The sequence below is a fragment of the Xyrauchen texanus genome, chromosome 30, assembly GCF_025860055.1.
Source record: "Xyrauchen texanus isolate HMW12.3.18 chromosome 30, RBS_HiC_50CHRs, whole genome shotgun sequence".
In the NCBI taxonomy this organism is placed as follows: domain Eukaryota; kingdom Metazoa; phylum Chordata; class Actinopteri; order Cypriniformes; family Catostomidae; genus Xyrauchen; species Xyrauchen texanus.
In genome coordinates, this window is record NC_068305.1 from 3,016,903 (window position 1) to 3,031,776 (window position 14,874).

At 38.1% G+C, this 14,874-nt stretch overlaps 1 protein-coding gene across 1 annotated transcript in view; it reads left to right on the forward strand.

The window, feature by feature from the left end:
* The window catches only part of LOC127624251 (monocarboxylate transporter 10-like), a 69,844-nt gene that overhangs the window by 51,874 nt on the left and 3,096 nt on the right, over window positions 1-14,874 (forward strand). Inside the window, exons 4-5 of the mRNA XM_052098990.1 lie at window positions 13,406-13,549; window positions 14,539-14,767. Of these exons, the coding sequence (XP_051954950.1) occupies window positions 13,406-13,549; window positions 14,539-14,767 (373 nt within the window). The remainder of the gene's footprint in view (window positions 1-13,405; window positions 13,550-14,538; window positions 14,768-14,874) is intronic.

A 14,874-nucleotide genomic window follows, 5' to 3' on the forward strand; every position in this document is an offset into this window, starting at 1 on the left:
CAATTACATTATTAAATCAGCTTATATAGGCACACATCATATGAGCCTAATTAAAAATATGTAGCCTATTCAATTAAAAAAATGATCCTTTGTATATAGAGGTTTAGCTACATTATTATCTGATGGCCATTGCTCCTGATACTTTGTGAGGAACTTCTGTGGGGGCATGGACTTGCTGCTTGGTGTTCTCTCTCTACCAGTCAGTATCCTCATCTGACATCATGATTATTTTAACTGCAAGGCACACACACACCTCCCAGTAACTTTCTAGGTAACTTTATTTATGTGGCACGTGCACTCGCTTTTTTTTTTCATCCTGCCATGATCTGATCTGCTCATTACGGTGACTGGTTTGGATGCAATAATAAATATGATTACGGTAATATAAAAAAGTCACGTTTAACAATCTACGACACGGACCATATAAGTTAATGTTACTTTGCCAACTAAAATGCCTGGTGAACAAGCAAGCTAGCTTGCAAATTACGTAATGTTAGGTTAACGTTATTAACGGTAAATGTTTTCCCAAGGTTGGCAGGTCTGCGTTAAGGTAACTCAAATCACAATATCAACTTTCCATATCCACCCCATCCAACCCAATGCTATAATTGGTCAAACTCTTCTTTTGCTTTTCGGCAGGATAGACACTGATGCCTCTTGCTGTTAGACTTGAGTGCTGCACGAGCACAATTGAACACAAAGGCATCACCAGCTTTTTGCATAGTTTAGAGTGACAAATTGTACCAGTGTACCTTGATGTCAAAATGCGTACCTTCTATGCAAAATACGTACAGGTTGGCAGGTCTGTAAATGTAATGATTATGTTGATAAATGTACTAGTTTAAAATTTGTACTGTTATTTTCTGCTATTAATTACAAAATATGTTAGGCTAGCCTAGGCCTAGCAGTTAGTAAACATGCTATGACACATTGAGCTGGGTTGCTCATATGTGGGTTACGCAGGTTCGAATCTTTGTGTCATTTCCTGATCCGTGTGCCCTGTCTTCTCCCATCATTTCCTATCCTATCAGCTATCCTATAAAAGAAACAATAAAAAGGCATGAAAATAAGTGACTACAACCACCAATTTATGATGGTATATAGCTGTATGACAAGAGCTGTAAACTGTAGTCAGCCATATCATTTTTCATATAAGTTTTCGCAGTAGATTTGGGGCCCTATTTTAACAGTATTAAGCAGAGTGCTATGCGATACGTCATATGCACCACAGTCAATGGGTATGGCCATGAAGTTCTGGTATTTTCATGCTAGCATGCGGTAATTCTAGGCGCAAGTAGGTTTGGTGAAATCTTACATGCCAAGAACTAATGGGCTGGATCAAGTGCAGTTTAATTCTGAGGTCCTTCTCCAGTTATTGCACCATCTGTGTCCTATTATATAGTATTCCCTCAAGCACCAGTGATATAAACAAAGTCAGCACATTCATAAGATCTTTTTTATTGTTTATTTAGTACTTGCCTATCAGAATCTACATAACAGGTATTTGCAAGTTGCCTTCTTGAGCATCAGTAGTTGGGTTTCCATCCATCTATTTTTATGTGCATTTTGAAATTGCGCATAAGAAATCCTTAATGGAAACACTTCAAATTTTATGCGCTAGCCGGAGCTGGATTTTTTAGAGTTTCGCATTAGTTAAAGTGCACATTAAGGTGATGGAAATGGTTTATTCGCAAAACGATGACGTATGTTGACCATTCATCCATGTGTTATGAGTGTGTGATAGCTTGATGTGACTAGCTCACTGAAAGATTCGACCTTCGCACACAATTCTTTGAACATAGCACTTGTCATTTGGATGTGTTTAACCCACAGCTGGTCGATAAAGTGGGTCCTCACAATCCTCCAGAACAGTTTCGAGAGTGGGCGCTCACAGGTGTGTGGAGACTGGCGGTGTGTGGGCATCGCAGCTATTTCAACCCACATTATATAAGATATTACACTTATTGTATCGTGGATGCATTTAATAAAATTAGATACTTGTGCCAATCTAGCAAATAAAACTGTCCCCAAAGCAGGAAGAGGTCATTCAGCTGCTCCATCATGACGAGGCGGCTCGCTCATGTTAATGTGCATTACGTAGTGGATAGAAACGTGCAACAATTCATATTTTCCTTTTTTATTAAATTTTTTTATCCCCTTTTCTCCCAATTTGGAATGCCCAACTCCCACTACTTAGTAGGTCCTCGTGGTGGCGTTGTTGCTTACCTCAATCCGGGTGGCAGAGGACAAGACTCAGTTGCCTCCACTTCTGAGACCATAAAGCCACGTATCTTATCACGTGGCTCATTGTGCTTGACACCGCGGAGACTCTGCCTGTGGAGGCTCATGCTGCTCTCAGCGATCCACACACAACTTACCATGTGCCCCATTGAGAGCAAGAACCACTAATTGCGACCGTGATGAGGTTAACCTCTGTGTACCCTCCCTAGCAACCGGGCCAATTTGGTTGCTTAGGAGACATGGCTAGAGTCACTCAGCACACCCTGGATTCAAACTCACGACTCCAGGGGTTTCAGTCAGTGTCAATACTCTCTGAGCCACCCAGGCCCCCAATTAATATTTTCTTAAGTCTTATTTTTAGAAATGATCTTAAAAAATTACCAGCAAGTAAATGTTTGTACCTTGTGTAATAGTTGTGTATGGGTCCCTCAGTGGTCCCAAGTATCAAAAGCTAGATCTCAGATCACAATTCCTGACATTTAATCATAGTCAGTTAGGATCACTACTTTATTTTAAGAATGTTTAAATAATAGTAGTGAGAATTATTTATCTCAGCTTTTATTTCTTTCATCGCATTCCCAGTAGGTCAGAAGTTCACAAACACTGTTAGTATTTGGTAGCATTGCCTTTAAATTGTTTAACTTAGCTCAAACATTTTGGAAAGCTTTCCAGAAGCTACTCTCAATAATTTGCTGGAATTTTTTGCCCGTTCCTCCTGACAGAACTAATGTAACTGAGTTAGGTTTGTAGCCCTCTTTGCTCACACTTTTTCAGTTCTGCCCACAAACTTTCGTATTGATGTCAGGGCTTTGTGATGGCCACTCCAATACCTTGACTTTGTTGTGCTTAAGCCATTTTGCCACAACATTGGAGGTATGCTTCGGGTCATCGTCCATTTGGAAGACACATTTGCGACTTCCTGGCTGATGTCTTCAGATGTTGCTTCAATATATCATACATAATTTTCCTTCCTCGTGATGTCATCTATTTTGTGAAGTGCACCAGTCCCTCCTGCAGCAAAGCACTCCTACAACATGATTCTGCCACCCCCATGCTTCACGGTTGGGATGGTGTACTTCGGCTTGCTTTTAATGATGGTGATTATGGCCAAACAGTTTAATGTTTGTTTAATCAGACCAGAGGACATTTCTCCAAAAAGTAAGATCTTTGTCCCCTTGTGCGCTTGCAAACTGTAGTCTGGGTTTTTATGGCAGTTTTGGAGCAGTGACTTCTTTCTTACTGAGCAGCCTTTAAGGTTTTTTTTTATTTTATTTTCAGATTTGTTTTACTGTGGATAGATACTTGTCTAACTGTTTCCTCCAGCATCTTCACAAGGGCCTTTACTGTTGTTCGGGATTGATTTGCACTTTTTGCACCAAAATACGTTCATCTCTAGGAGACAGAATGAGTCTCCTTCCTGAGCGGTATGATGGCTGCGTGGTCCCATGGCATTTATACTTGCGTACTATTGTTTGTACAGATGAACGTGGTACCTTCAGGTGTTTGGAAATTTGTGGAGGTCCACAATCTTTTTTTTTCTGAGTCAAGCAATGAGGTATGGAGTTCATCCACAGGTACACCTCCAATTGGCTCCAATTAACCTATCAGAAGCTAAATTTGTCTTGACATCATTCTCTGGAATTTTCCAAGCTGCTTAAAGTCACAGTAAACTTAGTAAACTTGTGACCCGCTGGAATTGTGATATAGTCAATTAAAAGTGAAACAATCTCTCTGTAAATAATTGTTGGAAAAATTAGTTGTGTCATGCACAAAGTAGATGACCTAAACAACTTGCCAAAACAGTAGTTTACTAATAAGAAATCTGTGAAGTGGTTAAAACTTTTTTTAATGACTTCAACCTAAGTGTATGTAAACTTCTGACTTCAACTTTATATACTTTATAACTTTACTGTGACTAGATGGCCCAGACACAAAGACAACAAGAGTGCAAATTGAATGAAATCCCAGATGCAGTTCATTGTGCTACTTCAATCCTAATCAATAATATCCAGGGAAAAAAATACTTTTAATTATAAACAAGCCGAAATACACATGGGACTACTATTTTGAAATGTCCTCACTCCCAATTGTGAACTCACTGGTGGCTGATTCGCTGAGAAAGTAACTTGAATTCAAATTGCTAACCAGAGCTCCTGAGTTCAAACAAGCTCTTTTCGGGTGATTCATTTTAAAGACCTGATTCAAAAGAGTCATTTGTTCACAAATCAACATCATGGCTCGTGCTGTGTTTGTTGTTGCATGCCGCCAGTGAGCTCCTATCATCAACAAAAAGGGTGAAATGTGGTGCGAGACACACTGGCACTCTAAAGATGTATTCAATAACTCTGATGAAACCACATATAAACGCACACATCCCGACTGTCGCCAATGGCAACTAGATTTTAAATTATTGTTGCAGTAATTTATTTTTGCTCGCATTTGTGACCATTCGGAGTCTGGAGGACTGAATACACTCACAGTTTGCACGCACACACCCACAGATAGCGCAAAAACTCACGCCCACTTGCACTTTGCGATGCCATAAAAATTGTGCTTATAATTGGCACTCACTAAAATATCTAATGAAAAGATGTTGTGCATGGCCGTTGCACTGCACCTAGCATGGCCATGAAAATAAAATCAAAGTGCACATACTGTTTTGTTTAATGTCCCATGAAGTGTTCTGTTGTTATTTGACATAACATTTGTCACACTTTTTCATTTGGGTAATTCTCATGAAACCTGTCAACAAAAAATATCCTGGTGTTGTTTAACTCCAAAATCTAAAGAGACAAAAAATACATTATATTTTGGATATAGAAAATGAGCCCTGTTTAGGGCCATTAGAGGGTCATGAAATGCTATTTTTTAATAATTGTATTATCTTCCCTGAGGTCCACTGATAATTTAATAATCAATGATCATTTTGGTGGTGTGTTAAGATCCAAGAGTTTTATGTGTGACGTATTGGGCATTCAAATTTCATTTTGCCCCAGACTCTATATTTTAAGCGATGAGGCGGCCATTACAATAGGGGATAAATATATAAAAAATTGGGTCCTAGCCAGTGTTACGATTGACAGACAGATTTGTTCTAAGGGGATGGAAGTCAGCTGGAGCGTCCCCATTACAAGAGTGGTGCACAGAGATGGGGAGGGTGGCGACAATCGAGGTAATGTCATGTAGAAGTCTAGACAAGTTAGATTCATTTAATAAAAAATGGGCAGCTACTTGGCCTTCACGGAGGGCTGTCAGGGAGGTTCAGTGGAGAGAGAAGTGTAGTTTTAAATGTGTGCGATTATATGTATTTATTTATTATTTTAATATAACATATAAATAATAATTAAAATATTGAATATATATAATCTTTTTTTTTTTTGTTGGTATATTCAAGTGTGACCACAGGGATATTTGTTGAGAGTCAGGGTGGGGTTGGGGTATGAGAGGGCTTAAATGTTGATTCTGTGAACAAACTGTATGTTTTGCTTTTCTTTGTCAATTGTGTGAATTAATAAAAACCGTTAATCAGAATCATTAAAGATGCCTCAGCATCTTTAAACTTCAATGTAAAAGCCCACAGTTCTGATTGGCTAACATTGTGCAGCCCATCAAATACAGCCATATTTGAAATTCAATAGGAAGAGAATAAACAACCTCGCCACAACATTATCAAATGTATAATGTTATATGCACAGAAGAAATTTTAATATTCCAGATGGGTCCCCTTTGGTGTTTAGGGATATTTGGTACACTAAGCCTGTCTCTCTTTGTCTCTGTTTACGATACAAACTGAGCGCCAGTGGGCGGGGCCAAGAGTGCAATGAAACATGTTCTGGGGTGTGTAAATACAACTGAGCAATGTTTTGTGACATCACAAACACGCTTTCAATAGAGTGGGAATTATAAATGCTTTTTTTAGACTGGGAGGAAGTTTTAAGTTCTGAAATGTACAGTATGTTTTTATAGTATACTAAACTCTTATGTCTAAATATCAAGGGAAATTTGATTCTCCATTTAATGACCTCTTAAAGATATTTTACATTGGGATATTAATTTTATGACAATTATGCCCATTTTACCACACAATTCTCATTACTGCAATGTTAAAATAAATATATATTATTTCAATTGTAATGTATTTGTACATCTCAGTAGTTCTCCTTTGCTACTGTTTTTCAATTTCTCTATTTTTAATGAAAAGAATCTTTGTACAACAGCATCTGTAATACAGTCAAATGATCGTGTTTTGAGAATCATCAAAGGAAATAGTTCAAGGAAAACGTCTGGACGTGTGACGGTAATGAGAAATGGGAGGGTAACGTGTTCTGAACATGCCAAAAATCTTAATGATTCTAAATGTAGCCTTCATTTCTTTATGAACAATTATTAGTTTTTTATTTTCATTAGGGGTTTCATAAGAATCAATCATTTATACAAGTGTGTTCAACACACAAGAATAATGTATCTTGAGGAAGAGGACAATATTGTGCAGCCTTAGAATTTGTCATTTTGTCAGCGTGTAGATGGAAACTAGCATATAGATGACCTTAAACCTATTAGACGTGGACTAAAAGCATGTTTGAATCTCAGGAAGCAGTGTAGTCATTTTACATAAAACGAGAATTATTTTTTTTATATATATTTATGATTCTTTAGTACATATGTATGTTTATGTGCTGGATGTACACTTTCTATGCCTTCCCATGCATTCTTTCATAGGCAGGATTTGAGAAGCCCACTTCTCTGTGCAAGGATGTTTGCAGTTGTTTGTTGGCACAGACTTCTCAAATGTTCTTTGGCATAGCTGGCACTCATTGGCAGACAAACAATAAAAGAGCTGAGCAACATTGTTAATAAACAGCTGCAGTATTTTCACATTACTCGTCTCTGCTCCAGCTCACATCATTTCATGATTCTATAGGGAAGAAAACGGTCTTGAAAGGTCTTGTGAATCTAGTTTGTGGTGGGACCATCTTATTGTCTGACTAATGGCAGATGGGGAGTGTTTGGAAAACCTGTATGAAAACAATCACTATTTCTGCACTTCTGTCTGGTGATGCTAGTGGCACAGATATTATACACTTCAGCTTGAATAAAACAGTACAGGCTGCTTTTGCTAACTGTATTAGGACTGAATAGTACCGCAGAATAGAGACGCATCGGTGTGGTGAAGTAGCCTGACCTGAGTCAGCAGCATTATGTAATGACTGAAGGGTCGAAAGCTCGCAGGAGGAAGTCCCTCAAACTTGTGACCCATTTTACCCACAGATGATTCTTCCTTGTTCACAATAGATGCTGACAGTGTCATTATGTCACATGTTTGAACCTGCTGAGGCAAGCAGTCTTATGCTGTGGCATCGAGAAATGCAACTGAGCACTTTTAGAAGTCAGTGTCCACTCGTTTATTCTTTTATGACCTGCTCTATCAAGACAATAAAGCCAAGTGGATAGTAAAGTGTTCACAAACATACTACTATCAGACTCAAGGGTTTGCACACACCTACTCATTCTTTCTTATCACTGCAAAGTCATCAAAACCTAATGGAACTATAGGAATTACACAGCGAGTAACAAATATTGAACAAATTAAAACTTTTGTATCGTATATTTGATCTTCTTCAAAGAAACTTCATGAGGTGTACCCTGAAATGCTTTTTAAACAGTTTTGTAAATTCTTCAATTCACAGTAGTGCGCTGTCATCATTCAGCACTGCCGGAGAGTTGAAATAGACAGTGAAATTGCTCAAGCTTGTAAGAACTTTACTGAAGCATCGAGTGTGACAGTAAAGACATCTGTGATCCGACCATGATTAAGGGCTGTTGTTAACTCCTTTAAAAATTACAGCGGCAGCACCAGTGTTGGGTGTAATCTAATTACAAAGTAATTAATTACTGTAATTGAATTACTTTTTTCATACAAAAAGTAATGTTGCACATAACATTTTTTTAATTCTTGTAATCAGATCACAGTTACTGACTTCAATTAAGTCCATTACTTGGGTTACACATTTCTAAAATGATATTATATGTGTAGAATATTTAAAACATGAATTACATTAATATGCACATCTGTGTATGTTTTGCGACAGCTGAAAGGTGTGCGCCCCCTAACATATCAGTGAACAAGGAGGAAATATAGACATTATTGTGAATTTGTTGAGAAGAAGAAACAAATATCTATAAAGAGAAAACAGGCTAATGGATGATAATAGCACTGCACACTACAGGTCAAGACAAGATACTTCTACATACTTTCTTAATAAAGTTTTTCCTAAAAACCTTCTGTTGCGAAGTTCACAGTAAGTTAATTATATTTCATATTTATACTGTAATTAAAGAATTATCAGTTCTCCACAATACTGTATATATCTGATTCTTAATTTTCACTTGATCATTTATTTTATTTTAGTCTATTTTGTAGCAAGGCAGAAGGTATACATTTTCTTTATTTTTATCATTATCATCTGAGGATTGCCCCGTCCTTCAGACAGCTATGATAGAACACATTCACATTGATTATAGCAGCATTACTACATTTAAAAAGGCTATAGTGATAAATGTGTGCCCCCTCTCAAATTATGCCTCCTTACGTATTTTATCCTGCCGTTGGTGGTAAAAGCTCTGCTCCATAATGTCTTAAAATCATTACCAGCATATTGTACACTCACAATGTTGAATTCAGCTGATGTGCAGTCATGTGTGTGTGTGTGTGTGTGTGTGTGTGTGGGGAGCTGGATTGAGTGCTCTCACGGGACAATGGGTGGGCCGCTCCCCTTTCTTACTGCTCAGATTGGTGCATTTTGGGAGGAGGACCCCAACGCCCAGGAACCTCTGAGCACATCTGGCTCACGTCTCTTTCATGGCCTTGCTCACCCTCCTCTCACTCCTCTTCTGGAATCATTTTACACATATATTCTCCTGCTCCGTGTGAACATGTACGTTTTCTCCATGGAGAAGGAGTTTGAAGCCTTGTTTATATTTTCGGCAGCAGTTGACGATGCACACTGGTTACACTCTTCTCCAAATGACAGGCGACAGTGTAGAAAAAATATCAGCTAATCCGCCAAAAGAACACCTCTTATCCCGAGCTCAGTGATGTGCTGATGTAACCAGAGTGCTTCATACGTGTGTAACATGTAGTTCACAGCATTAAACAGTTTTTTTCTGCATCAGTTTATTAAATAATCCGTTGTCGGTCAGACACCCCAACATAAAGAATCAGCAACAGACTCTAAATACTGTCCACAACACATTACAAATGAACCTTTGGGCTATGAATATAATGGGAACATTGCTTACAGCAGGCAATTTAAAGTCCGATCATTAACAAAATTGACATTTATTGTTTAATGTGGTGAATTTGTACTGAAGCAATGTTTTAAATAATGAGGACAATTTAAGACGCAACCTTTCAAAGTTTACTCGCTGATAGTATCTACACACACACTTAAACAATACAAGAAGTGGCATCTTTAATTCATCACTTTAAATCACTGCAGCTAAATATATGAAACTTACTAGTTTGTTTTTTGGACAACTTGTGGATCATCCTGTCCCAAGGATGTGTTTCTTTCTATGACCTCTGTCTCCGTGTTTTACATCCGTCATCTTCAGTCATTCATTTAAATGCTGCCAAACAGCTGATTTAAGTTGCATTTTTGATGGATATGAGTCTGGTAGATCGAATTCTTCTGTTATATTTTGGAATTTGTGTGTTTAAGCTTCAGTTTCATGTGAATTGAAAGTTCACGTTCAGTTCACGACACCTGGCCATTAAAGCACCTCGTGGCCATCATCCGTAACCATAGCAACAGCTCCAGTACCCACATATGCGCAAGAGTTTTCCATTTAGACTTACAAAATCTTCTACAATCTTCTTACAAAAACCTATTTTATATTATATATTTATACGTTATATCTAATAATTTTGCCACGTGTAAATAAAGCATTTCACAGTTTTTAACAGTGTCTTCTAAATTCTTAGTTAAATTAACTGAATAATCACGTCATCCTTAATTCAATGCATACTCTTAAATAGTTATACACTGTATCATATCAAACATTCAGAAAAATAATTAGGGTTAATGTTTCACAACAAATTTACCCTTTCTATCGTGCTCATCTGAAATGCTTGTCTCACCATGAAAAACAACTGATCATTTCTATGGACACCTTTAACATCTTCACTAACTCCACATATGACTCATGTGATGTATTTCATGTTTTTGAAAGTTTTGTGTGGGTTACAGACTGGAATTGCACATTGTCAGCCACTGACTGTCTTGTGAGTTTTATTCCTGCAGGGGGCGCTTGACACTCTGAAAACTGAATCCTCCGTTCATCCGCATTTAAATCTAAGAACACTTTATATCCATTTTGAGACATTTTACACTGGATAGTTATTTTTAATAAAAACTGATAATTGCATGGATTTATACCTGTGAATGAAAATCCACCTCAGCATTATATAAAAGCATTTTTAAAAATCATCATCCAGTAATAATAAATGACTGTGAGTTCATACATCCTGGGCAGCGCTGAGAAAAGTAACAGGTTCCACGTGACTCCTCCGTCTAGTTGGGCGATACCAACTCGTTCAACGGAGAGGGGACTTCAGATTTTTGTCTCAATATGACAGACTCACAGCCAATCAATTGCAAGGTATCTCAGACAAAATTATTTTCAGCGTTGATAAAATATATAAAGGACAGATGCATGATTGGGGGAGACTTTTCACCCCCTACACAGCATTGGGGGATGTGTTTCCCCCGTCTCCCCCAATTCTATGTGAAATACCAGTGATTTATAATATCCATCCATCCATCTATCGTCAACCGCTTATCCTGTGTACAGGGTCGCGGGGGGCTGGAGTCTATCCCAGCTAACATTGGGCGAAAGGCGGGGGACACCCTGGACAGGTCGCCAGTCCATCGCAGTGATTTATAATATTAATAATATAAATAGTATGAAAAAGTTATTGTTTGTCTTTAATATAAATATTATATAAGGAATCTCTCATGATTCATCTTGTGTGTTTTTAATGCATTTTGTCAACATTAAATGGCCATTTTTAATGTAAGTGCTGAGTATGGACTGTGGATGTGCACGAGTAATCGAGTACTCGTTCTGCACCAGCTACTTGAGAACTAAAAACACTAATATCGCAAATGAATTTTCTTTCTGTATTTCCCTGCCGTGAGCACGAGCAGCACTGAATGAAACTGTTTGTAATTCAATGAGAAGATAAAAACCTTTTTCCTGATTGCGGAAGTGTTCCACAAAGTTTCCAATTCCCTGTCTCCAGTGTTTTCACTCGCATCAGTGTATATTCTTAATGAGGAATGTATTTACATGAGGAAAGGGATTACATTTTCAAACATTGTCAACGTTCACGTTCCCTCTCATGAATTTTCTGCCGATGTGGAACACCGTAATAAAATACTCTAACAAATGACTCTTTTGAATCTGCAGAGTGAAACATACACCGCTTCTAGTCTAGTCCGATCTAGTTTTAGTCTTACATTGATGCACAAGTTCTGAATGTCCAATTCAAATGAAATGAGAACTGTAGCCTACAAGTACAACAGAACAGTTACTGCAGCTACTGACAGGTCTTTAATAAAGACAAGTTTTGTACTACAAGGAATTTAAATAAATGCATGAATGAATGAAATCTGCTATCACATTTCTTGTTTGTTTTGAGTTTTTTATTTAAAATATGGACTAGTTAGGATCAATTATTGGATTGCATTTATGTCGTCTGCAAACCCATCTTTTATTTCTGATTTGTTATATCTGCTCTGCTCTCATTATTGATTTTGCAGTAAAACAATAAGGATTGCGCTTCTCATTTTCAAATCATTCTTCCTCAAATCCGTAATCATTAATGTCCTCATGATTCCCTTCCCTAGTTGCACACTTGTTTGTCTATGACTCTTTTTTTCAGTGGAACTCAAAAAGATGTTAGTTTCAGTCACCATTCACTTTCATTGTATGAAATAAAAGATGAATGGTGACTGAGATGAACATTCTGCCTAGCATTTGCTTTAGTCTTCCACGGAAGAGAGACATTCATACAGACTTGAAGGTGAGAGAGGATGACAGAAATGTCTTTATGTCATTGTATATAAAAGTTTGCATCACATCATGATGTAGGCTATATATTTAACTCTTTCTCCGCCAGCGTTTTTAAAAAACGTTGCCAGCCACCGCCAGGGTTTTTGACGATTTTCGCTAAACTTTAATGGCCCGCAGAATATTTTCTTCCATGAATATATGAAGATGCTATATATCACAATAAAGATCTGAGCCTCTGCTTTTAGGCAAAAAAAAAATGATTTTATTTTATCTTCATTTGTTCTTTTTTTATTGCCACTTGAACAGAGGTAGGTTTTGTCAAAAACAACATTTCGGACAAAAAGCTGAGAAAAAGGCATTTTTATCAAACAAGTGCTTTAGTATTAGTATGGTGTTCCACTTCACGTTTGAGACGATCGCAGTCTGTTTCTTTGATCAAAGAGTTGAGTACTCTTTCAAAACATGCGTGCGGGTCTTCCTTACCGTATAACACCTAAAACACGGATACCCGGAAAATTCCATGTTTGGCGGGGAAAGAGTTAAGAATCATTGCATTTGAATAAAACAAGATAAGAATTGACAAAAGTAACCCCGTGACATTGTTGTCATTTTTGTTTAGTATTATTACAACTTGGGTTTGATATCGAGTTGATTGTATGGGTATCCTATTTGGCTTCTGTCATAAGTTTAGAAAACATACAACAGAAAAAAAAAAAGATTCTTAATGCCAAGTCCTGCAAAATGAAGCGCTTGTTTAGGGCCATTGAGATATTTCACATTGTGACAATATTTTCATGACAATTATGCACATTTTACACCACAATTCTCATTACCGCAATGTGAACAAATAACATATTTTTTTTTAAAATTGTAATGTATTTGTACATCTCAGTAGTACTCCTTTGCTACGGTTTTTCAATTTCTCTATTTTTAATGAAAAGAATCTTTCAAGGAAAACGTCTGGACGTGTGACGGTAATGAGAAATGGGAGGGTAACGTGTTTAGTCTTCATATACTGTTACTGACTCTGTACTGTACATGACTGATGGATGTGTGTGTGTGTGTGTGTGTGTGTGTGTGTTATCAGATGAAACATGTGGAGGAGCGCTTTGGAGAGGGCGCTAATAAAGAGGTTCTGCTGATGTGTATCGGCATCACGTCTGCAGTGGGTCGGCTCATCTTCGGCAGAGTGGCGGATTACGTACCTGGAGTCAACAAAGTCTACCTACAGGTGAGAGAAGAAACACTGGAGCAAAATAATGCTGGATAGTTCACACAAACATTTCAATTCTCTCATCATTTACTCACCCTCGTGGTATCACAGGTGCTTTCATCTACTGAACACAAATGAAGAAAAGTTTCTAAATGTTTTAGCTCAGTAGATCCTTAAATGCAACTGGATGATGAAGCTCCAACAATCACAGACAGTCAGAATCATCGATACGACTCCTGCGGTTAAATTAATATCTTTTAAAGCCATACAAAAGATACAAATTAAAGAACTTTTTAACTATAAATCATTGCTTCCAGTCAGCAGCAGTATGAGCGTTCACATGAGCAGAGTTTACTCGGTCTCTTGCGTGTTGTATTTGTGTTGGCATGTTACAGGCGTAATCTCACATTCTCCTCTCGATTGAGACATCCAGAATAATCACACAAATGCACCATTGTGAGTAAAGAAACAGATAAATACAAAACTAAACCAAAACCAACCAAGATACTATACAGCGTTCCTGCTCCTCACTTGTAAACAGCGCTGCTCTTCCGGCTGTTACACACACACATACATCAGTTCTGACGCGTGTCAAATGCCAATACGATTACGTCACACACGTACACCTGCTCAGATGATTTGGAGTTAAAAAAAAAAAGTACCTCAATATTTATTTATTTTTGCACCAAATGTGATCCTATCGCTTTAGAAGACATGAATTGAACCGCTGGTGTCGTATGGATGACGTTTATGCTGTCTGTCTGTGAATTTTGGAGCTTCAAAAGCTTGATCACCATCCACTTACATTATAAGGACCTACTGTGCTCAGACATTTTTCTATTTTTCTTCAAATGTGTTCTGGTGAAGAAAGTCACGCACACCTGTGATATCATGAGGGTGAGTAAATGATGAGAGGATTTTCCTTTCTGGGTGAACTATCCCTTTAAGTTTGTTACATCCTACAAAATTACCGTTTCTCACCCCCGCTTCTCTCCGTTTGTCTCCAGGTGTCTTCGTTCCTGGTCATCGGCGTGATGTCCATGATGATTCCCCTGTGTCACATCTTCGGCGGGCTGATAGCCGTGTGTCTGCTCATGGGTCTGTTTGATGGCTGTTTCATCTCCATCATGGCTCCCATCGCCTTTGAGCTGGTGGGCTCTCAGAACGTGTCGCAGGCCATCGGCTTCCTCCTGGGCATGATGTCCGTCCCCATGACTGTTGGGCCTCCAATCGCAGGTACTGCACCATGTGAACTTCCTTTCTGAACTACGAGTCATGTGCACGCTCTGACATGTAATGCAGTATTGGGTGAAGCGGGCACTGCACCATTGAACACTGGGAAA